Source organism: Aquarana catesbeiana, linkage group LG02, assembly GCF_042186555.1.
Source record: "Aquarana catesbeiana isolate 2022-GZ linkage group LG02, ASM4218655v1, whole genome shotgun sequence".
NCBI lineage: Eukaryota > Metazoa > Chordata > Amphibia > Anura > Ranidae > Aquarana > Aquarana catesbeiana.
In genome coordinates this window covers 4,862,678-4,888,380 of record NC_133325.1, presented here as the reverse complement: position 1 = coordinate 4,888,380, position 25,703 = coordinate 4,862,678, and the positions used below count along the sequence as shown (strand labels likewise).

The 25,703-nt window shown below is 41.1% G+C and overlaps 1 protein-coding gene across 1 annotated transcript in view; it reads left to right on the top strand.

Annotated features, from left to right (window-relative positions):
• LOC141126591 (uncharacterized) overlaps window positions 1-22,779 on the top strand; it is a 46,969-nt gene extending 24,190 nt beyond the window's left edge. Inside the window, exon 2 of the mRNA XM_073612513.1 lies at window positions 15,591-22,779. Coding sequence (XP_073468614.1) covers window positions 15,894-17,261 — 1,368 coding nt within the window. The 5' untranslated portion in view covers window positions 15,591-15,893 and the 3' untranslated portion in view covers window positions 17,262-22,779. The remainder of the gene's footprint in view (window positions 1-15,590) is intronic.
• Window positions 22,780-25,703: the final 2,924 nt, after the last annotated feature.

Below are 25,703 nucleotides of genomic sequence, written 5' to 3'. Positions count from 1 at the left end.
CTTTTTCCTTATTACTATTTTACTGAACAATAAGCTCTATAAGCAAGGGCCGACGTAGTAGTCGGACGCACTCCCACTACCTGCTAGAGTAATTGTACATACAGAACAGGTGCTGACTATTCTTGAGTGAAGCCTCCTACTCCATGGGAAATGTGTAGACGTGTAGGATTATTTGCAACAGTCCCTTAAATAGGAGTGTGTCCGAATACCTCACGTCTGTAGGTTTGAAGGTTTAGCTGAGACATGAGGAGTAGGGATGAGCCGAACACCCCCCTGTTCGGTTCGCACCAGAACATGCGAACAGGAAAAAAGTTTGCTCGAACAGGTGAACACCGTTAAAGTCTATGGGACACGAACATGAATAATCAAAAGTGCTAATTTTAAAGTTATTGTCATAAAAAGTGTTTGGGGACCTGGGACCTGCCCCAGGGGACATGGATCAATGCAAAAAAAAGTTTTAAAAACGGACGTTTTTTTCAGGAGCAGTGATTTTAATAATGCTTAAAGTCAAACAACAATAAAAGTGTAATATCCCTTTAAATTTCGTACCTGGGGGGTGTCTATAGTGTGCCTGTAAAGGGGCGCATGTTTCCCGTGTTTAGAACAGTCTGACAGCAAAGTGACATTTCGAAGGAAAAAAAACATTTAAAACTACTTGCGGCTATTGCATTGCCGACAATACACATAGAAGTTCATTGATAAAAACGGCATGGGAATTCCCCACAGGGGAACCCCGAACCAAAATTTTTTAAAAAAATGACGTGGGAGTCCCCCTAAATTCCATACCAGGCCCTTCAGGTCTGATATGGATATTAAGGGGAACCCCGGCCAAAATTGAAAAAAAAATGACGTGGGGTTCCCCCTAAATTCCATACCAGACCCTTATCCGAGCACGTAACCTGGCAGGCCGCAGGAAAAGAGGGGGGGACGAGAGTGTGCCCCCCCTCCTGAACCGTACCAGGCCACATGCCCTCAACATTGGGAGGGTGCTTTGGGGTAGCCCCCCAAAACACCTTGTCCCCATGTTGATGAGGACAAGGGCCTCATCCCCGTGCTCGGATAAGGGTCTGGTATGGTTTTTTGGGGGGACCCCACGCCGTTTTTTTTTTTTTTGCGCGGGATTCCCCTTAATATCCATACCAGACCTGAAGGGCCTGGTATGGAATTTAGGGGGACTCCCATGTCTTTTTTTTTTTTTAATTTTGGTTCGGGGTTCCCCTGTGGGGAATTCCCATGCCGTTTTTATCAATGAGCTTCTATGTGTATTGTCGGCAATGCAATAGCGGCAGGTAGTTTTAAATGAGTTTTTTCCTTCAAAATGTCATTTTGCTGTCAGACTGTTCTAAACACAGGAAACATGCGCCCCTTTACAGGCATACTATAGACACCCCCCAGGTACGAAATTTAAAGGGATATTACACTTTTATTGTTTGACTTTAAGCATTATTAAAATCACTGCTCCTGAAAAAACGTCCGTTTTTAAAACTTTTTTTTGCATTGATCCATGTCCCCTGGGGCAGGACCCGGGTCCCCAAACACTTTTTATGACAATAACTTGCATATAAGCCTTTAAAATTAGCACTTTTGATTTCTCCCATAGACTTTTAAAGGGTGTTCTGCGGCATTCGAATTTGCCGCAAACACCCCAAATTGTTCGCTTTTCAGCGAACTTGCGAACAGCCAATGTTCGAGTCGAACATGAGTTTGACTCGAACTCGAAGCTCATCCCTAATGAGGAGGCAACATATGCAGGTTCCTGCTTGTCTTTATCTTGAACTTCATGTAACATGTTGATTGAACTCTTTACTTTCAACCTGGCTATAAGTAATATGGCGTTTTCTGCATTGTTTGTAAAAATTTATAATTTCAACAAAAATTTTTGTGGGAAAAAAAAAAGAGGAGAGAGAGGAGGAGGGTTATGTCAGTTTTGCAGGCATTGAAGCAGAGGAAGACATACGTCAAAAAGTAAGCAAAGGTTTTCTATCCGCAGAACCCTTGGGAGTAGTATGTGGCTGGGAGGAGGCAGTTCCAGATACTGTAATACTCAGGGACCCTGAGTAGTCTGCTTCTCATGCCTCCGCAAATTTGCAGTGCATGGGCTCCATCATGCTTCAAACCTTGCGAAAGGACATAAGAATACGTGGCATAATGGAGAAAGATCACTATTGGTTGGCAACCCTCCTTGACCACCATTATAAGGGTAAAGTCTCAGAACTCATCCCGTCCCCACAGAGAGTGCAGAAGATGAAATCTCTTGAGGACGCCTTAAAAGAGATTTTTTTAATGGTTTTCATGACTCTTGAAGGTTACAGTGTCATGGAAAACATACTTTTGAGACTTCTGTTGGTTAAGAGAAGAGCAGTGGAGAAGGTGGCCGCCTAAGTGACGCGCTTCTCCATTTTTTTTTTTAGTCATCGCCGCCCAGGGCTTTTAGCTTCCACGTTCCATCGGCAGCATCTACATCACATGGTGCTTGGTTATCTAGGGGCGAAAACAGAGATGGAGAGCTTTCCAGTCGACGATCCACTGGCTTACTGGGTCATGAGAATAGACCACCGGCCAGAACCTGCTCAATATTGAGCTGCTGGACTTCCCTGCATCTAGCATACTTTCCAACAGGCATTCAGTGCTACTGGAGGTTTTGTTTCTGATCATAGAACATGTCTGTCCACAGACTTTGTGGACTGTCTGACTTTTATGAAAATGAACCAGTCCTGGGTTACCAGCTATAAAGCCCCTGATGCCGATGTCACAGATTAAGTGTTTTTGGATGTGGAGTCTCTGCAAGACTTCTAGGCTGCTTAGCATTGTGGGTGTTGATTTCATCTGGAATAATATTTTTGGTGTAGGTTTTATGGGCACAATTAACACCCACAGACCAATTTTTCTGCACTTGTTTGACAGGTGTATATCATTGCAATTTACAACAGCAAGGCCAATTATTGCTTTCATCAAGAGTACCTCTTATAGGGTTACAGTGTGAAGGCGCCACCGACACCCAAAGAACAATTTTTCCACATCTCTTTGACAGGTGCATCAAATTAAATTTTTTTACAGCAAGGCCTATTCTTGCTTTCATGAAGAGTACCTCTATAGGGTTACGGTGTGAAGCTGCCACCGACATCCAAAAAACTATTTTTCCATAACTGTTTGACAGGTGCATATCATTGCAATTTTTGACAGCAAGGACAATTCTTGCTTTCATCAAGACTCTTATAGGGTTATGGTGTGAAGGCGCCACCGACACCCAAAGCCAAATTTTTCCACACCTGTTACTTCTATCCAAAGTCTGTGGAGGAGACACCAGAATTTATAAAAAAAAATCTCTAATCTTGTTCCCAGTGCACTACATTGTGGCCTCATCACACAGACAGGCCCCCCAAGCCGTTGCTTACAAAATTAGTTAAGCTTGCAGGTACAAAAAAAAAAAATGGCCTTTATAAATGCAATTATTGCTGCAGCAGATTCTATACAAGGTACAGATGCGCCACTTTATAGGCAGACTAAGGGGACCCCAGGCACAATATTGAAAGGATTTTTTTTTAAGTGAGCATCAATAAATCACTGCTCATTTAAAAATGATTTTTTTTTTTTTTCATCAAAGTTTATTGTAAAGAATAAAGAGATACATCTGTGGAGGCGCAGCTCCACATAATACTATACAATGTTAGATAAAACATCAGAAACAATACATAACTTCAGTTATGTTGCAAGAATTAGTATAAATTGTTTGTGGTAACTCAACTTCAAGATTTATTAAAGCGAGTGTCAATAACTGTCATTTGTAAATCTAATATTGTCATTCAAAGAGAAAAGATAGTTTGGGAAAAGAAAGAAAGAAAAGGATAGTAATGTACATACTTTCAATTTCGGTTAATGGAAAACTATATTCATCCTTTGACTGTTTTTTATCGCCGAGTTTAATCTGATGAGTGTAAACTTACAGTAATGTCCTATTTCATAACATCAATATATGCCTGCGAATATTTATATATAAGCCATGGTGACCAGGTTTTGTGAAAGCGTTCCACATTTTCTCCTGCTTGTGCAATAGTCTCCTCCATCTCATAGAACTCCGCTATCTTACCAAACCATTCCCGAATAGTCAGGATTTTTGTAGACTTCCAGTACAGTGGAATGAGGGCTTTGGCCGCATTCAAAAGGTGTTTGGTAAGTGAGTGTTTGTACCTCTTAATGGGGAATTCCGTGACATGCAGGAGACATCCCATTGCATCCAGCTTTAATTTTGTTTCTGTTATCAAGAATATCTTCTCCCTGACCTTTGCCCAGAATGTGCTCAGCACAGGACATTGCCACCAAATGTGTATTAAGGACCCTTTTTCAGAGTTACAACGCCAACATGTTTCTGAATGGTCCGGTAACCATGAATGTAGCTTTACTGGTGTGGCATACCATTGAGTGAGTAACTTGTATGCTGTTTCCTGAGTTCTTGTGCTCAGGGAGCATTTATGAGCAAAAATGCATGCTTTCTTCCATTGTGAGGTCAACAACGGAATACCTAGTGCTTTCGACCAGCTCTCCCTGAGATCCCTTCACCCTTGTCTTCCCCTGTTTGAATCCAACGGTATGCTAGTGAGGTCACTTTGGAGATGGGTTCCTCTGTCTGACAGACTGACTCTAGTTCCGTTAGTGGTCTGTTGAAATTATGTTTCCTTTGTATTCTGTTAAGGTAACTACGGCATTGAAAATAAGTCCATAACTGTAAATCTGGTAGGTTGTTGGTGTGTTTGATGTCTGCAAAGTCCCTGAACTCTTGATTGTGGAAGCATTGTAGAGCCTATAGGGGTTTGTTTGTGTCAGTAGATCGTAGTGATCGGTTTCCCATTCCCGGTAGGAAGTCAGGGTTATTCTGTAATGGAGTGAGTGGACTAAGATGTGACGAGAAGTTTGTAAGTTTCGTTAATTTATGGAATATTGCTAGAGTAGTGCCCACTAGGGGGTGTGTCCTCATCTCTGCTGGGAGACTTCTCCACTGAATCCATGGTGAATATCTTATTGGTGTATGGCTTAATATTTCTTCTATTTCCACCCAATCTTTAATTTTAAAGTGACAATGCCAGTCTATTATCCTGGTTACATGGGCGGCGAGGTAATAGGTGCAGAAATCTGGGATTCCCATCCCCTTTGTCTTTGGGCTTATTGAGCCGAGAGAATCTTACTCTGGGTTTTTTGTGGGCCCAAATAAATTTTGTTTGAGTTGAGTGAAGTAATTTAAAGAAGTTTTGGGGAATTTTTATCGGTAGATTTCTAAATAGATACAGAACTCTTGGTAAAATAATCATTTTACAAATGGCCACCCTTCCAAACCAGGAGATGCCCTTTGGGTGCCAACTTTGTAGATCTGAGCATATTGTTTTCAATAGGGGGGTGAAATTGTGTTCAAAAATTTGAGATAGTTTGGGAGTCAGCCAAATCCCTAAATATTTAAGCGCTGAACCTACCCATTTAAAGGGGCAATTTGATTTGATGAGTTCTATTTTATTTGTAGGGATCGAGATGTTTAAGATTTCCGACTTGGCATAATTCATTTTGAGGTTTGAAAAATACCCGAAAATAGAAAATTCTTTCATCAAGGAGGGAAGTGAAATGTGGGGGTTCGTTATGAAAAATAACAAGTCGTCTGCGTATGCCGCTACCTTGTACTTTTTTTTTTTTCCTACCTCAAAACCCTGTATTGCCCTTTCTGCTACAATCCGTCTGACAAATGGCTCTAGCGTTAGAATAAACAAAAGGGGCGAGAGAGGGCAACCCTGTCTCGTACCGTTGTTGATTTTTACTGTGTTTGAAAGGGAGCCATTGATCTTCAATTGTGCAGTAGGGGTTTTATAGAGCATAGAAATCCAAGACATCATATTGTTTCCCAAGCCAATGTACCTACAGGTTTCTAGCATAAAATCCCAGGCCACGCGGTCAAAGGCCTTCCCCGCGTCTGTGGACAGGAGAAGGCCTTCAATTTTCCGCACCCGAGCAGCATGCATTAAATTGAGTGTTTTGATAACATTGTCTCTGGTTTCTCTCCCTGGCATAAAACCTGCTTGCTCGCTTCCTATCAGGCCGTGAAGCAGAGGTTTCAATCTGTTAGCTATTATTTTTTAAATCAATTTCACATCCAGATTCAACAGAGATATTGGCCTGTAACTAGCACATTCTGTCAGGTCCTTGTTTGGCTTGGGAAAAATTGTTATATGTGCCTTGAGAAAATCCGCTGGGATCTCCCTGGGCTCAGACATGTAGTTCAGAGCCCGTAGCAGCGGTCCAAGCAGAGTTTCCTGAAATGTTTTGTAATAAATTGCCGCGAAGCCGTCCGGCCCCGGACTTTTCCCTGTCTTTAGGTGTTTAAAGGTGTTGTTGTAGTTCAAAAGCTTCTATGGGACTTTCTAGTTGAGAAATATCTTCATTTGATAGTGTGGGTAACTTTGATTCTGTTAGATATTGACGTATAGCTTGTGTCCTTGTTTCCTGAATTGAGCTAGGTTTCTGTGGGTTAGGTAAATTATATAAGGCCGTGTAGTATTCATGGAAGTGTTGTGCAATTTTTTTGGTAGTGATGTCTAGGTTCCCTTCTTTTGTTCGTATGTCTGGGATGTTCTGTTGTGTCTTCGCATTTTTTATGGCTCTCGCTAATAAGCTTCCTGTTTTATTGCCGTGTTCATAGTAGATTTTTTTTTGGAAAAATAAGAATCTTTTGGCCCTTGTGTCAAAAATCTGTTGGAGTGCCTTTCTGTTTTCTAGGAGTTCAGTTGCCGAGTGTTCTGTCAGGGATTGTTTGTGTAGGGATTCCAAGACGTGAATTTTCTCTATCAGGGACTTAATTTTTTTTTCCCTTTCTTTTTTGCAGTGAGAACCGATTCTGATGAGTTCTCCCCTGATTGTGCATTTATGTGCTTCCCATATTGAAAGGGGATTAATGTCTGGTGTGGTGTTAGTTTTAAAGTATTCTGTCAATGACGTCGCTATTTGAGGAAGTAAAATTGGGTCTGTCAACAATGCCAAATTTAATCTCCAGATATTTGTTTTAGGTTGTGGTTCTGTGATCTTCAATGATAATGAAATGGGGGCATGGTCTGAAAAGGTCTGGATCCCTAATTTTTAGCTCCTAAGATCATATCTAAGTCTTTGTGAGACAAAAATATAATCTATTCTTGAGTATCTGCCGTGAGGTATGGAGTAGAAGGTGTAGTCTCTTTCCTCGGGATAAATAAATCTCCAAGAGTCTACTAGTTGTAGTGAGTTCAGGAATGTTTTTACTCGTTTAAGTATTTTGTACGTAATATAGGTTTTGCCTGTGGACGTATCAGTGATAGGGTTTAGTGGGACATTAAAATTGTCTCCTAGAATGATACATCCTGAGCCAAAATCTTTGAGTTTTCCAAGAATTTTGCGGCAGAAGGTCAGGTGTGCTGTGTTGGGGAAATAAACATTTGCTAGCTTAATAGGTGTACCACAGCATTTCCCTTTCAGGAATATAAACCTGCCCTCTGGGTCAATGAGTTTGTCAGATAGTTCAAAGGAAGCGTCCCTACTAATAAGTATGGACACTCCCTTGGATTTCGCTAAATCATTCATTGCGTGGTATGCCTGTGTGAAAAAAGAGTCAGTCAGCTTAGGAATTTGTTGAGTTTTGAAGTGTGTTTCCTGTAAAAACACAAAACGAGGTTTACCTTTTTTGAGTTCCTTCAAAAGGGTTTTGCGCTTTTCAGGGATATTCAGGCCCTTCGTGTTGTGAGAAATCACTGTAGGCTCATGACCCAGGGATGAGTACGCCATCTTGAGGACTCAGAGAGAGCTATCGAAGCAATAATAAAAAGACAACTTAAGTTTCCACTATTTTTTACGATACCCGTTGAGAAAGTATAAGTAGAAAGATACAGCGGAGAAAAAGTAAGAAGTGAATACTGAGTAATGAGAGATATTGTGATCTCCTTGGGTACCCAATGGGACCAAGGTGATATATTAGTGCTCCCAACCAGGGGAAATCTTCTCCTGTCAAGGAGCACTTTGTTGGAGCGTGGTTGGCAGCCGCCTAATCGCTCTGGTTAGTCCAATTAATTGAATTAGATATGTAACACCCAACTGGTAAGCATAAACCAGCAGCAGCCATTATAAACACAATGTAAACAGTATTGGTCAACTATGCACCCAAAGTGCAACACTGAAGGAACTTACCCCTAGCCTCTAACTCGTTAACCATTGTTTGAAGAAATGTCGATGATCTGCTTGACTATGCCTCTGCTTTCCAAGGAGACTCCAAGGCCCCCCTCCATGCGGGGGTATCATCTTGTTGTCTTCCCTTCAGAGATGGTTTTAAGGTGAATCCACTACTTTATGTCATCGACATTTCTGTGGTCTAAATTTGCTGAAATGTAAGATAAACAATTGTAACCTAAAGACCACTTGTTCCTACTAATATCGCCGTGTCTATTATAATTGCTATAAGTAAGTAGTTTACCTATAAAATTGGCATAAGCCAACATGGGGGAAAAAAGCAACAGTCCCTATAGGCATCATCTCCATCTGAGATAAATGGTCGACAAGACCCGACTCCTTGTGTGTTATTGTTTGCGAGATAAGTGCAGTTCCGTTTGTCAAGACGAATCCAGCCGGAGTGTCTTTTGGGTTCTGGTGGCTTAAAACTGTGGGGTCAGCATGCATGGCCTTGTTTCAAGTAAGTCGAATTTACTTACTACCATCCATGTACAGTGTCAGTCTCGGTGAACATCTTCAGGCTTCTTCAAAACCCCTGGATGCATGAGGTCTGTTATTTGGAGTTCCTGCTTGTGACCCCCCTGGGCGCGATGATTTCATCTTCTTAGAGACGCGTTTGTCGGGAGATGAGAAGGGGGATCTTTCCAGTGGAGGTAGCATAAATTCCTGGTACCACTCTGGCAGGTCCACAGGTTCCAGATGCAACGCTTGGCAAAAATCTGGGAGATCTTCTGGTGAGCGCAATGTGTGCTGTCTCCCATTATGATTCACCAGAAGTGCGAATGGAAATCGCCACGTGTATCGGAGATCCTTTTCTCGTAGCTTGTCTAGTAATGGTCTGAGAGCTCTGCGATTCTTTAAAGTGATCTGGGAAAGATCATGAAAGAGCATTATGGTTTCTCCGTTAAAAACAATCTGGTCGTTCCTGCGTGCTTTACGCATAATGTCCTCTTTTTTAAGGCAAAGCTCTGCAAGCAGCATATGATGTCACGTGGTGGCATATTGTCAGGACCTCTTGCTCTGAGTGCTCTGTGAGCTCTTACAAATTCAAAGGCCATGGCCAGCAGGACCCGCAGGTCAGCAGGACCCATGGCCAGAGGCCAGCAGGACCCATGGCCAGAGGCCAGCAGGACCCCACAGGTCAGCGGCCAGCAGGACCCCACAGGTTCGCAGTGAGCTCCTAGCAGGATCCACAGGCCATGGGCACTTGGGCAGCTCCCAGTGTTGAGGGCTATTTTAAGGTTACTGGATGGGCACTGGGGCATGGTAAATGAGGTGTATAAGGGGGGGATAGATGGGACGATCATGTGGGGGTCAGCTGGGGGTGTCAGGGTCTCTCACCATGACCTCAGCCATGAGCCGATGGCAGTTGCCAGCTCGGGCTCAGCAGGACAGGTCCTCCTTCTTGCACGCCGAGCCAGTGAGTCAGACTCAGCCATGACGGTGTCCAAGAAGATCCCACTGGGAGTTGTAGTTTGGCTGTAGTCAGTGGCGTCACTAGGGTTGGTGTCACCTGGTGTGGTAAAACATGGTGTCACCCCCCTGTCTAGGCTGCACAGCACCATGCAGGCAGCGCAGGTCATTGGGCGCAGCCCAAACCAGCCCCTGTAAATGAGAGTATAGGGTGGTATAGTGGCAGATTAGGGTAGTATAGGGTGGTATAGTGGCAGGTTGTGGTGGTTTAGGGCGGTATAGGGCATGTTGGGGTGGTATAGGGCAGGTTGGGGTGGCACAGGGCAGGTTGGGATGGCAAAGTGTAGGTTGGGGTTGCACAGGGCAGGTTGGGGTGGCACAGTGTAGGTTGGGGTGGCACAGTGTAGGTTGGGGTGGTACAGGGCAGGTTTGGGTAGCCCAGGGTAGGCTGGGGTGGCACAGGGCAGGCTGGGGTGGCACAGGGCAGGTTGGGGTGGTACAGGGCAGGTTGGGGTGGCACAGTGTAGGTTGGGGTGGTACAGGGCAGGTTTTGGTGGCACAGGACAGGTTGGGGTGGTATAGGGCAGGTTGGGGTGGCACAGGGCAGGCTGGGGTGGCACAGGGCAGGTTGGGGTGGTACAGGGCATCTTAGAACTCTATGTAGTGACAGTTTTCAGAGTAACTTACATAGCATGCCTCATGTCTGAAGATGAAGACCCGGGTGGCTGGGCAGGGCTGCTGTGTCTGTCCTCGCCTCTATCTGATTCAGCTGCGGCATCATCCATAGTGAAGGAGTCTGTGGGAGGAGCGGAGGAGGCAGCCACACCACCAGCCCCTCCCGCACCCCATAACAATGCCAATGGCTGTATTTAGGCTGGCTATGCTCGCTGCTCTCGAGACTCCACCTGCCGGGGACAGGGAGCTTGGGCGCACAGCCATGGACCACAACTCCCAGAAGCAACAGCGGCGGATGTCACGTGATGTCACCGACGTCAGCTAACCCGACTTTCTCCGAGTAAACCAGGAAGAGAAAAAAAAAACATTGTAAGCAGGCGGCCGTTGCTTACCAGGAAATGCATCAGTCCTGCGGGTCAATTGTAACCACTCCGCGGGCTGTAAATGGCCCGCGGGCCGGAACATTGAGACCCCTGGTTCAGATTCACACAGTTATGTGTCATGAAGTATCACTTCTCTAGTTGCAATATGCTGATCACACACATTGCTTGTCAATGCCATTTTTGCATTCAACCCACCCACCCCCCCAGCCACCTGAGCTCACTAACAATTATTTTTTAATAATATTTTATTACCAATTAATTTTTCTAATTTATTTTTGTTTGCTATTTTTATTTTATTATTTTGTCACCATTATTTTGGTTGTTCCTCAATAGTTAAAGCTGAACCCCATCTTTTGATGGCACTGTGTTCCGGGTTCACCTTTTAACAAAAAATAATTGCACAGGTTTTTGCAGGTACAAACAATGTACATTTATTATTTTTTGTTTCTGGAGCCTGTAAAGCATTGCACTAGTGATCAGCAGATCTCTGTTGCCACGCAGGTCTCCTGCAGATCTGTCAGTGTACCAGCTTGCTCGTATCTCGGATGAGGAAGCCAATACATTCTGACAGGAAGACTCAATGAACTGACATAGAGCTCACATTTCCGGGGTAGTTCATAGAAAACTACAAGCCGACCACCGCAAAAGTTGCCTCATCTTTTGTGAATTGTTGCAGCAGACATGGGGAGAAAATCCCCGCCTGCTGTCACAGCAGGGATTGGGGGCAGTGCATTCATAACATGTAACATGTTACACCCTGAATATGGGTGTAACATGTTATGAAAGGTGAACTTATCCTTTGGATGGACAGCATGGATTCCCAGTGGACTCACTTTGTCCTTTTACTATGCACTTTTCACCCTTATTGTCTTTTTTAACCTCTGTTTGTTTTTATACTTTTCATCTATTTAGCCCAGCACCATCTAGAGTCTGCTTTCCATACTGCACCCTCCGTATTAATCCCGTGTCACTTCCTGTCCATGGCACACTTGTTCTATTTTCACCCATTTTTGAGATGGTTCTAACAAATGAACAATTAAATACTTTTATATCGTATGTGTACTTAAAGGAGCATGTTGTCATTTATTTAAGCTTTATGGAACAATATTAGCACTATTTGGTTAATGGTATCTCTTTATTGATTTTCATGATTCTGGTTTACACAGCAGTGCTACCATTATCTAGATTGTGAATCAATTTGGATATGTTGGGTATTTTTGTAATTGTGTATGGTGGCAGCAGTGATAGTTATATTTAATGATTACCACTAAGGGGTGTTTATACACTTTTACTTTATATATAGTTTTTCCTTATATATTTGTTTATTGCTCAGTTGCGCGGTGTATGTGCTTTTCATTTTGGAGATATAGATAACATAAATTTCAAATTCTAAATAAATACTACGGTTGATTTTTTCCAGACAACAGCCATAAATCATTCCACAGTATGTAAGAACTTTTTCAAACCAACGATTAGTGAGAAAATAACTGGGTTTGGGGAAATGGCATTTGATAGAGTGCATTACTTCACTACTTTCCCCATTCACTTACATAGCTGGGAAAATCCTAACCATGAAAGTAAAGGAGTGGGCGATAGGCGTGGGAATTCCCCCCAATTCATACCAGTCTATTATCTGAGCATGCAGCCTGGCAGGCCAGGAAAGGGGCGATGACCATCCCCCACTTCTGAACCATAGCAGGCCACATGTCCTCAGTATGGGGAGTATCTTGTCAAGGGGGGTCCTCCTGGTAAAGAACTTTGTCCCCATATTGATGAGGACAAGGTCTTCTTCTTCACAACCCTTGCTGAAAGGTTGTGGAGATCTGTGAGGGAACTTATCAGAATGTGGAAGCCCCCTTTAAGAATGAGAACAAAAAAGCCCACCAACCCATTCTTACCCCAACAACTGTTTGTCTTCTGGCTGCTCTGGTTGATGACTGCTGATATAAATCTAATGGTGGGGGTCTCCTTGGTGATGTCTTGACCACCTATGGTAAATTACTCAAATCTTTTTTTGTAGCATAAATACCCTCTTACAATTCATACCAGACCCTCATCAAGGATCAATATCTGGTATGGATGTTGAATAGAATTTTTTGAAACAAAACAAAGTTCCTAGGAAATGTAATTTAGTGGCAATTGAAATGGTATTTTTTTTCCTAAATGCCACTTTTGCTTTACTGCATTCTATTCTGCATGTCATTTCTCAGGCAGATATCCCCCAAGAATGGTATTCTATGCCTTTTTAGTGGACAATCACTCACCTATTAGAGTTTACATTGGAGAGAATTGATTTGCAAGAGTCGCCTTCTATTGACTTCAATGGAGTTTGCATTTAAGCCTGCAGTTTTTGGATTTTAAGATGACTTGCCAAATGTACCCAGAAATCTGAGTAGAAATAGGAGTGCAGCGCCGGATAATAATATGTTTACAAAAATGCAAGTGACGTGCAAATTACAATGTATATAAACAAAAAATAAGTGATCATAATTCAATATACAAAAAGACCATCCAGTGAAAAACAGTCCATAAAGTGATATCAATTAGAAATGTGCACAAAAAATAAAAAAAAATATTATTGATAAAAAAATGCATTAAACCACAAATGTGGCACAAAAAAAGTCCATAAATAGAAGTGCCCAAATGAAAAAATGAAAAAAAAAGATTAGCGAGCTGTGTTAATGTATATGCAGCTTACGACTCAACCTGAACACTGCATGCCAAGTTGTTTTTGGCACGTTGTAGAAAAAGTGGTCACTCATCGGTGTGCAGTTTTCTGTTTCCCTGGTCATTATATTGATGTGTGACACCGGTCTCCTGTGAGTCTGCTATGGAAGGCACTTTATTCATTCACGCCAGCTGATCATCCATGAGGGAAGTCTGTGAGGTTTCCAGCAGCATCCTTATCGGTTCTACTAAGCCTGTTTTGACTCCCCCCTGAGAAGGGCGGTCGCAGGCTTTCTTGTAAGCCTCCATTGTATTTTAAGGTGATGGGCAGCACAAGTAGTGAAGAATACAGACCTTGGGTCTCTCACTGGATTTTTTTCATTTGGGCACTTTTATTAACGGACTTTTTTTTTTGTGTCACATTTGTGGTTTAATGCATTTTTTTGTCAATAATATTTTTTTGGGGATTTTTTTTATGCACATTTTTAATTGATATCACTTTATGGACTGTTTTTCACTGGATGGTCTTTTTGTATTTTGTATTATGATCACTTATGTTTTGTTTATATACATTGTAATTTGCACTTCACTTGCATTTTTGTAAACATATTATTATCCAGCGCTGCACTACTATTTCTACATTTATTTCTCTGTGCCCTATATCAGGGTTATAGTGCATAGCTGCAGGATATCCTTCATGTTTTTTCATTTTAATAATATTTTTTTTTTTTTTTTTTAAAAACATGCACCTAGCGCAATTCTTTTTCCTTTTAATTTACCCACAAATCTGAACCCAAGCACATTCACCTATCACTATGCAGCACAATGCTCTGAATCAGAACAAAGAATGAGATTCTCCTACAGAAAATTGTGATAGACTGTCCATTTTACCAGCCAATGGGAATAATCTACTGTCCCCAATAAAAATAAATGCAAACATTTAACCACTTAAGGACCGGGCCTCTTTTTGAGATGTGTTGTTTACAAGTTAAAAACAGTTATTTTGCTAGAAAATTATTTAGGTCCCCCAAACATTAATTTTTTTTTTAAACACCCTAGAGAATAAAATGTCGGTCGTTGCAATACTTTCTGTCACACCGTATTTGTTCAGCGGTCTTACAAGCGCATTTTTTTTTGGAAAACATACACTTTTTTGAATAAAAAAATAAGACAACAGTAAAGATAGCCCAATTTTTTTTAATATTGTGAAAGATAATGTTACGCCAAGTAAATTGATACCCAACATGTCACGCTTCAAAACTGTGCCCGTATGTGGAATGGCGACAAACTTTTACGCTTAAAAATCTCCATAGACGGCGTTTAAAAAATTCTACAGGTTGCATGTTTTGAGTTAAAGAGGAGATCTAGGGCTAGAATTATTGCTCTCGCTCTACTGATCGCGGCGATACCTCACATGTGTGGTTTGAACACCATTTTCATATGCAGGTGCATATGTGTTTGCTTCTGCATGCTAACTCGTCGGGATGGGGAACATTTAAAAAAAAAAATCTTATTTATTTTACCTTTTTATATTTTATTTTTACACTGTTTTTTTTTTTTTAATGTGTCACTTTTATTCCTATTACAAGGAATGTAAACATCTCTTGTAATAGAAAAAAAAGCAGAACAGGGCCTCTTAAATATGAGATGTGGGGTCAAAAAGACCTCAGATCTCATATTTACACTAAAATGCAATAAAAAAAAAATTTTCATATTTAATTTTTTTTTTAAATGGCCCTTTTAAGCACTATGGGCAGAAGTGAAGTTTTGACGTCGCTTCCGCCCTGCATTGTTATGGAGACGGGTGGGGGCCATCTTCCCCTCACTAGTCTCCTCCATACCCAGTGAAGATCCGATCGCTTCCACCGCTGCCGACGGCTTCGGTAAGAGGCGAAGGGCACCGGAGTGCTCCGGGAGGGGGGCCCTCTCCCGCCGCCGATAAAAGTGATCTTGCGGCGAACCCGCCGCAGAGACCACTCTGATTGGAAAGTGGACCGTCGGCTGAAGAAGAGAATTCCGGGGTTGTAGCAGCTATCTGCTGCCATAACAATGATATTCCTCTTCAAACTTAGGACGTATATCGGCGTGTGGTGGTCCGTAAGTGGTTAAAAATGTATAATACTGTACATATCCTTTCTGAATGTTAGATATATTTAATAATGAATGGTAAGAATAGCAGCTTTATCCTTTTATATAGAATTCTGACTATCTTTTTTTTCTGTACAGGTGGATTGATGAACCAAGTTTTCAGTCATGTTGATTCTCATACAAGTCACATGAGAAATGAGCCATATGGGTGTCCAAAGTGACTGAAAGTCTTTATTTAAGTTCACTAGAGGATTCACACAGGACACAAGACATATCCATGTTCTAAATCTCAATCTTCAACATTGACCCAGCCTCAGAGGACAACAGGAGAAAAGTAATTTCAGTGTTCTGGAAGTGGGCTTTACAGTAAAGTCCAACCCATTTATACATAAGAGGAGTCATTTCCAGCTATTTGTTTTGGAATTTGAGAAAGATTTTACAATGGAGGCAAAACGTATCAAACACCAGAAGGTTCACACTGGAGAGAGACCTTTTCGATGTTCAGAATGTGGCAAAGCTTTTAAACACAAGGCAGATCTTATCAGACACAAGAAGGTTCACACTGGAGAAAAGCCACATCAATGTTCTGAATGTGACAAAGCTTTTCAAACAAAGTCACATCTTTTAAGACACACGATGATTCACACTGGAGAGAGGCCATATAAGTGTTCCAAATGTGACAAAGCTTTTAAAACCAACGGAGATCTTATCAAGCACCATAGGGTTCACACTGGAGAGAAGCCATATCAGTGTTCTGAATGTGATAAAGCTTTTACATGGAAGAACAGCCTCTTCATACACAAGAGGATTCACACTGGAGAGAAACCATATGAGTGCTCTGAATGTGATAAAGCTTTTAGAGCCAACGGAGAGCTTATCAGACATCAAATGATTCACTCTGGAGAGAAGCCATATCAGTGTTTCGAATGTGATAAAGCTTTTGCACTCAAAAGAGGGCTTATCAAACACCAGATGATTCACATTGAAGAAAAACCATATCAATGTTCTGAATGTGACAAAGGTTTTACACAGAAGGCACATCTTATTAGACACCAACATTTTCACACTGGAGAGAAGCCGTATCAATGCTCTGAATGTGATAAAGCTTTTACAAGGAGGGAATTCCTTATCATACATGAAAGGATACACACTGGTGAGAAGGCTTATCATTGTTCTGAATGTGGAAAAACGTTTGCACATAAGGAAAATCTTAACAGACACCAGAAGATTCACACTGGAGAGAAGCCATATCAATGTTCTGAATGTAATAAAGCTTTTACAGTGAAGGCACAGCTTATTATACACCAGGTGATTCACACTGGAGAGAAGCCATACCGGTGTTCTGAATGTGACAAAGCTTTTACAACTAAGGCGTACCTTTTTATACATAAAAGGATTCACACTGGCGAGAAGGCATATCAATGTCCTGAATGTGGAAAAATGTTTACTTATAAGGAAAGCCTTATCATACACCAGAGGATTCACACTGGAGAGAAGTCATATCAGTGTTCAGAATGTGACAAAGCTTTTCAAAGGAAGTCAGAGCTTATTATACACCAGAGGGTTCACAATGGAGAGAAGCCATATCGATGTTCTGAATGTGACAAATCTTTTACACAGAAAGGTCATCTTATTACACACACGATGACTCACACTGGGGAGAAGCCATATCAGTGTCCTGAATGTGGCAAACATTATCAAGTTAAAGAAGGGCTAATAAAACACCAGAGGATTCACAAACTTCAGCTGCAGAAAGGAAACTCTGGAAGAAGGGGGAAGGTTAAAGGGGTAACAGCTAAGCCACAATGAAAGAGTTGTGTGTCTCATCAGTTTCATATCTCATGTCACCTTGTAAGCTAGTAAACGAGTCAAAGGTATAATGCTACTTTAAAAAACAAACAGGAAAATATCAGATGTAAGCACTGGGTTTAGTGCTTATGTCCATCAGACTCACACCTAGAAAGTCCTTGATTGTTTTATCCTTTGACAATTTTTTTTAAAGTATCATCAATGACTGAACTCTGTTTCCTTATGTTTTTCATCTTTATCTTTTTTATGGAGCATTTACATATAGTTACATAGTAGGTGAGGTTGAAAAAAGTCCATCAAGTCCAACCTATGTGTGTGATTATATGTCAGTATTACATTGTATATCCCTGTATGTTGCGGTCATTAAGGTGCTTATCTAATAGTTTCTTGAAACTATTGATGCTCCCCGCTGAGACCACCGCCTGTGGAAGGGAATTCCACATTCTTGCCGCTCTTACAATAAAGAACCCTCAATGTAGTTTAAGGTTAAACCTCTTTTCTTCTAATTTTAATGAGTAGCCATGAGTCTTGTTAAACTCTCTACTGCAAACAAGTTTTATTCCTATTGTGGGGTCACCAGTACGGTATTTGTATATTGAAATCATATCCCCTCTCAAGCGTCTCTTCTCCAGAGAGAATAAGTACAGGGCTCACAACCTTTCCTCATAACTAATATCCTCCAGACCATTTATTAGCTTTGTTGCCCTTCTTTGTACTCTCTCCATTTCCAGTACACCCTTCCTGAGGACTGGTGCCCAGAACTGGACAGCATACTCTAGGTGCGGCCGGACCAGAGTCTTGTAGAGCAGGAGAATTATTGTTTTATCTCTGGAGTTGATCCCCTTTTTAATGCATGCCAATATTCTGTTTACTTTGTTAGCAGCAGCTTAGCATTGCATGCCATTGCTGAGCCTATCATCTACCAGGACTCCCAGGTCCTTTTCCATCCTGGATTCCCCCAGAGATTCTCCACCAGTGTATAGATTGCATTCAGATTTCTGCCACCCAAATGCATAATTTTACAAATTTTCTACATTGAACCTCATTTGCCATGTAGTTGCCCACCCCATTAATTTGTTCAGATCTTTTTGCAAGGTTTCCACATCCTGCGGAGAAGTTATTGCCCTGCTTAGCTTAGTATCGTCTGCAAATACAGAGATTGAACTGTTTATCCCATCCTCCAGGTCGTTTATGAACAAACTAAATAGGATTGGTCCCAGTACAGAATGCTGGGGGACCCCACTACCCACCCCTGACCATTCCGAGTACTCCCCATTTATCACCACCCTCTGAACTCGCCCTTGTAGCCAGTTTTCAATCCATGTACTCACCCTATGGTCCATGCCAACGGACCTTATTTTGTAGAGTAAACGTTTATGGGGAACGGTGTCAAATGCTTTTGCAAAATCCAGATACACCACGTCTACGGGCCTTCCTTTATCTAGATGGCAACTCACCTCCTCATAGAAGGTTAATAGATTGGTTTGGCAAGAACGATTCTTCATAAATCCATGCCGATTACTGCTAATGATACCGTTCTCATTACTAAAATCTTGTATATAGTCCCTTATCATCCCCTCCAAGAGTTTACATACTATTGATGTTAGGCTAACTGGTCTGTAATTCGGGATGTATTTTGGGCCCTTTTTAAATATTGGTGCTACATTGGCTTTTCTCCAATCAGCTGGTACCATTCCAATCAGTAAACTGACTGTAGAAATTAGGAACAACGGTCTGGCAATCACTTGACTGAGTTCCCTAAGTACCCTCGGGTGCAAGCCATCTGGTCCCGGTGAGTTTTTGTTACTGAAGCCCCCCTGATTCCCTCGTGAAGACTAAAGAGAAGAATAAATTCAATACCTTTGCCATCTCCCCATCCTTTGTAACCAGATGTCCTTCCTCATTCTTTATGGAGCCAATATGGTCTGTCCTCCCTTTTTTACTATTTACATACAGCTTGCTCCCAGCTGATGGTGGCTTGCATGTGGATTTTGTGAACACAAGTGGAATTTTTGAACTAAAGTGGAGAGTTAATAACCAGGAGTTGAAAACAGGAGTTTAAACAGAAGTCTTCTAATCTGTAAGTAACATCTTAAACTTCCCTTAAGTAATTAAAGGTGGCGGGGTCTGTCTCTATGTGAGAAGTGATCTCAAAGCAAGTGTGAAAGAGGACCTGATTGATGGAGAGTGTGATGAGTCTGAAGCATTATGGGTGGAACTGCATATAGATGGGCGTAGTTCAAAGTTAATCATTGGAGTTTGTTATAGACCACCCAATGTTAACGAGGAGGTGGAGACTCAGCTCCTTGCACAGATGGAAAGGGCTGCAAGGGCTGGGACAGTGATAGTAATGGGAGATTTTAACTACCCAGAAATTGACTGGAGTAATGGCACTGCTGGGACAGTTAAAGGGCAAAAATTTATAAACCTAGTACAGGACAATTTTATGGTCCAGTTTATTGAGGCCCCAACTAGGAATGAAGCTCTGTTGGACCTGTTGGACTATGTAACATACTTAAAGAATTTCTTGGGATTTTTTTTGCTCTATCTTAGCCGTCCTTATTGCACCCTTACAATTCTTGTTGCATTTCTTGTTTCATTCTTTATAAAGTCTGAATGCTGATGATGATCCCTCAACCTTGTATTTTTTGAAGGCCTTCTCCTTTGCTTTTATATGCATTTTTACATTGGAGTTAAGCCATCCAGGACTTTTGTTCACTCTTTTAATTTTATTACCCAATGGGATGCATTGGCTAATGCCCTTATTTAATATGCTCTTAAAGCAAACCCATCTCTCCTCCGTATTCTTTGTTCCTAAGATTTTATCCCAATTATTGCCTTCTAGCAAGGTTTGTAGTTTAGGGAAGTTGGCTCTTTTGAAATTTAGTGTCTTCGTATTCCCTTTATGTTTCCTATTTGTGTGATTAATACTGAAACTAATTGACCCGTGATCGCTGTTACCTAAATTGCCCTGTATTTCAACATCCATGATCAGGTCTGTATTGTTGGTAATCAGTAGATCCAGCAATGCTTTATTTCTAGTTGGTGTGTCTACCATCTGACCCATAAAATTGTCCTGCAAGACATTAAGGAACTGGCGAGCCTTAGATGAATGCGCAGTTCCCTCCGCCCAGGCTATGTCTTGATAATTAAAATCCCCCATTATGATAACACTTCCCTTGCTGCTAATCCAAATTGTGATAGGAGATCTGTCTCCACTTCCTCCCTCAGGTTAGGGGGCCTATAGCATACTCCCAGTATTATTTTCCCCTTAGCTTCATCCCTTTGGAGCTCTACCCATAAGGATTCAACCTCCTCCCTAGCTCCCTTAGCTATGACTGAACATGTAATGCATTTGCATCATTCACTAACTGAGCTGTGTTTCCAAATGTTTTTCTCATTGTCAGATCCTGAGCTGAAACTTTAACAATTCCCCACTGACAGAGACTGGGTAGCAGTCAAGCGGCATCTTGCCAAGCCTCTGAAGCCTCAGTGAGAGAGTACTTTCCAGGTTCTGCTGATTATTGCTATATCAGCAATCGTGAGTCCTCCAGCTAATAAGCCCATCTTGTCCACACTTCCCACTAAAGGTTTTACCTCCCCTCCTATGATCAATGCCCCCTTTCCATGTTCCACTTCCTCTTATAGATGACAGCTTTGCAGGCAGATCTGCCGCTGGGACATCAGCTAGGAAAAAGTCTCTGCTCAGTGAGAAAGCAACTTCTTAAGCTGGTGCAAGCTTTCTAACATCAAGAATCTGCTGTTTTATGGGATGAGTATAACTTAATGTATTTACTTTATTGACTCTGAGTGGGGATCTCCTTTTTTGGGGTAAACTTCAAATCAATATCAATAATTACAGAAATTGTGCAATCTGTCATTCCCTGAGCCTTTCTTTTTCTAAACCCCCTTGCAGTGGCAGCTGGCATTTTTTTTGGAGGAGGGCGGCAAACAATCATTTGCCGCCACCTCCCCGGTCAGGTCACGGATGGCGCAGAAGCCCTCACTCGTCAGTCAGGGCCCGCACTTACCTCATCTTGTGGGCAGCACTCCGGGCGGCAGCTTCTCTCCAGACGGCTGCTGTCTTGGCTTCCCAGCGTCTCCTCCCTTCTCCTCCTGGCAGCCAATCCAATCAGATCTCCTTTCAGCCAATCGGGTGATGGGTCTCATGACCCGCTTCCTGATTGGCCAGGAGGAGAACCAGTGTTACAATAGTGAATATTCATTTGCACACAACTGGGTGGGCTTCAGGCGCAGTGCTCTGTGTCCCGAGCCCACCTTTTTTTTGTAGCCTATTACAGCCTCTGGCTCTAATCACATGCTTCAAAAAACCATGGAGGCAGTGCCAGTGCGCCCCTAATGGATGAGCCGCCACTGCCCCCTTGAGTTCATGAGCATTTTTTTTTATTTATGGTGATGTCTCAGTTCTGCACATTACACCTTTGAAATTTGTAGTCTACCCAAATGTAGGATACATCATTGTTTTTGGGGACAAATAGGGCTTTAGGAAATTTAGATACATATATTTTTATTTCATTTTTTTTCCTGTAATTTATCCCAGTCTGATGATTAAAATAGTATCACTTTCATGCAATTGTTATGTAGTGTATCAGATATAAAACTGGTAAAACTCCAGTGAATGCCTGCATTTTACTCTAGCAGAGCTTTATTCTCCTTTGCACGATACATTGTGATGCATGAAATGTTTGTATTAATGGTTAATGTAATATTCAGTTGTATTGATGTAGAAATTATAACAATCCAAGACACTGCATTGCTGTACATACAAAACATTTTTTACTATTTTTTTTTCTACACATTATTTTCCGCTGGCTGGAAATGGTTGGTGGAGACCAGATCCAAACCCCTCAGACATGTGTGCAGCAGCAGCTGACAACAACAATGGGGACTCGAGAGGTTAACATTTTTGTTTTTCTGATTCTCCCCCTGACTCTGCAAGTAGATCCATTTTTTTCCACTTCCTGTAGGAGGCCATGCTGTCCATCAAAGAGGATAGATGGGTTGGGATAAACCAAATAACACTGCTGGTTGTACTTACAACTATCAGCTTTTATTCATTTAAACCTTTAATAATAATAAAAAAAACCTGCTGCTGTAACTGTTTAGAAGTGTTCAATAAAGTTTTGGCTTTTAATGTTTTTGTCTCTAACTTAACCACTTGCTGACCACCATGCATATATAGCAAGTGGTTATACCAAGATCATGGATGCGGCTCTGTGATGAAGCCAGAAGCAATGAGGATTGCGTCACTTCCAGTTTCAGAGCTGTCATTCCCTGACTGTTACAACCAGGGAAGCAGCTAATCAACCACAATCTGTGCTTGGTTAGCTGCCTTAGAGGGCAGCAGAGACATATTGGAGTTCATGGAAAAGGCATAAAGACAACCTGTCACCTGCCCAACCCTCTTGTAATAGCAGTAAGGTTAAGTGGATAAAAAAAAAATAAACAGTAAAAAAATTAAAAAATACATACAAATTGTTAAAAAAAAGGTTTAAAAGCCCCTCTTCACACATACATGCAAATAGAAACAAACACGTAGGTCTGCTCTCTCATGTAAACAATGATTGCACCACACATGTGAGGTATCGCTATGAAGATCAGAGAGAGCAATAATTCCAGGTCCATCATTGATGATTAACTCTACACTGATAACTTGTAGAGACTTTTAGGTCCCGTAGTTTGTCACCATTTCCCAGGTTTGCACAATTTTGAGTCATGTTCGGTATCTATTTACTCAATGCAACCCAATCTCTTATATTTTACCAAAAATGTGAGTATTCTATTGTGGTTGTGTGCACTAAAATTCATTTTAGTCTATTTTTCCTGAAAATGTGTGTTTTAATAAACATTTTTTCTCCACTTCTTTGCTTTCAGAAAATATCTACTGTCTGGGGGTTCTAAGTAATTTTCTAGCTGATTTTAACATTTATGTAAAAAAATTTGAAATATTCCCCCGGACAGCAAGTCCCTTTACTGTCCGGGCCATTTTTCAATTTTCTGCACCGTGATTTTGACTGACAATTAGTCATGCAACAATGTTCACAAATACATTTTATATAATTTTTGTTTTTAGAAATAGAGGTTTCTTTTGCTGGTATCTATTTGCCTGTTTTTTATTTCTTTACTATATGAATGGAAAAAGACTGAACATTTTTTTTTTAATTTCCTTTAGTTTCTGTTATAAAATTTTACAAATAAATCATTCTTCATAAATTCAGGCCAAACTGTATTCTGCTGCATTCATTTGCTCAAAAAAAATATATTGTATATTATGTTTTCTGTGTGAGAGTTAGAGTCTACAGACTATGGTGAATATATATGAAATATAACATCCCTGATGTTCTGACTGCCTATCTCATTTATTGAGGTTCTAAAATTCCAGGACAGTACAAATATCACCAAAATATGACACATTTTTGGAAAGTAGGCACTGCAAGCTATTTAGTAAGGAGTATGATGAGTTTATTTGAAGTTGTAATCTTTTGCCACAATTTTTTGGAAAATAAAAGGGTAAATAAAATTTGATTTTATTTAACAAAGCTGTCGCTTAAATAAGTTATTTCTCACACACAGCACAGGAATATTTACAATTTCACCCCAAAACACATTCTTCTACTTCCCCTGAGTATGGGGTTACCACATGTGTGAAATGTTTTTGCTGCTTAGATGCATAAAGGGGCCCAAAATCCAAGGAGCACCTTTAGGATTTCAAAGTGTGTTTTATCTAATTTCCTGACTACCTATCACATTTCTGGAGGCCCTGAAGTGCCAGGACAGGAGAAACATCTACAAAATGTCACTTTTACAAAGTAGACCCTTCACTGTACTGCCGAATAATAATATATTTCTCATACACAATATAGGAATGCATAGAATTACACACCAAAGCTTTCACTGATGTTCCTCCTGAGTATGGGAATACTAAATATTTCAGACTTTTTTATGCAGCCTAGCTGCATATGAGGGTCCCAAAAATCCAAAGAGCACCTTCAGGCTTGCAAGGGGCATAAATTACACATCATTTTTTTTTTACACGTTTTATAATCTTTATTCATTTTCTTCACAGTTACAAATTGTGATATATATATATATATATATATATATATATATATATATATATATATATATATATCCACATTAAAAGTAATACAGGATAAAATTAAAAGTATTTCACAGTATTTAACCCCTTTGTCCCCCTATTTTATTTGCTACCCCCTTTTATCCCTTCCCTCCCCTCCTTGCATATATTCTGGGTCTTACTTTCTCATACCCTTGTATATTTATTTACACAGAACCTTCCATAGCCTTTCTTTAATGTTTTACATAGGATATCCCATCTTTTCCAACCAGGGTTTCCACATTTTTTTAAATTCCTTTAATATTTCTTCTCCTTGTATACACTGTTTTCTCTCTCCATATCATCTCTGTTACTATGCTGACCCAGTCTCTTACCGATGGGTTTTTTTTTGCTTGCCATCTTTGTGCTATTAATTTTCTTGCTTGGAAAAGACACCTCAGAACTGCTTTAGTTACACCAGCTATTCCATCTATACCCTCCCCCAACCCCAAGATGCCAAGTCTGGGATCCATCTCCAGTCTAGTATTATATATCATATTTATGGTTTCAAGGATCTCTGACCAATATTGAAACAACTTAGGGCACCTCCATATCATATGCAGCAAGTCCCCTGTGCCCTGACATCTAGGGCACCCAGAATCTACTCTCCATCCAAACTCAAACATTCTCTTCGGAGTATAGTATGTCCTGTGGATCAGCATCATAAATTAAACCTTCTGTGCGGGTGAGACCGACACTAAGTGTCCTCTCTCTAATACCTTCCTCCATTGTCCATTCGATATTGTCTCTAGATCCTCCTCCAATTTCCCCCTACTCTTAAGGGATTCTGGATTCTCAATACTTCCTCCACATATATCTAAATATATGTCAGATATAAATCCCCTACTCTTTCCAGGGCTAACGATTTTTTGTTACAAAGGGGTATTCCACCAGACCGGGCCTAGTTCCTTTAAACTGGGCATTTAAAGCGTGTCTAATTTGTAAGTACTTATAAAATGTATGTTTAGGTATATCATATTCCTCTCTCAATGCAGTGAATGTTTTTAACGTTCTTCCCTCATACAGCTGGGCCAACTTATCTATTCCTTTCCCATTCTTTAATCCTCCCTATCATCTCCAGCTCCCGCAGGTTTTTTTTCCCCCAGAGGGGAGTTTGTTCTGTCACCCCACCTTGTCCCCTAAGTGATTTAACTGTTTTCTATACTTTTATGGCTAGTCCTACTGTAGGGGTTTTACTAAGAAAGGAATCAGCCTCCAATACCTCCACTACTGATTTATGCGGAGTCCCTAATATATTAATTCCCTGTTTATACCTCCTTCTGGTTCTCTATTCCCTTTTAGAT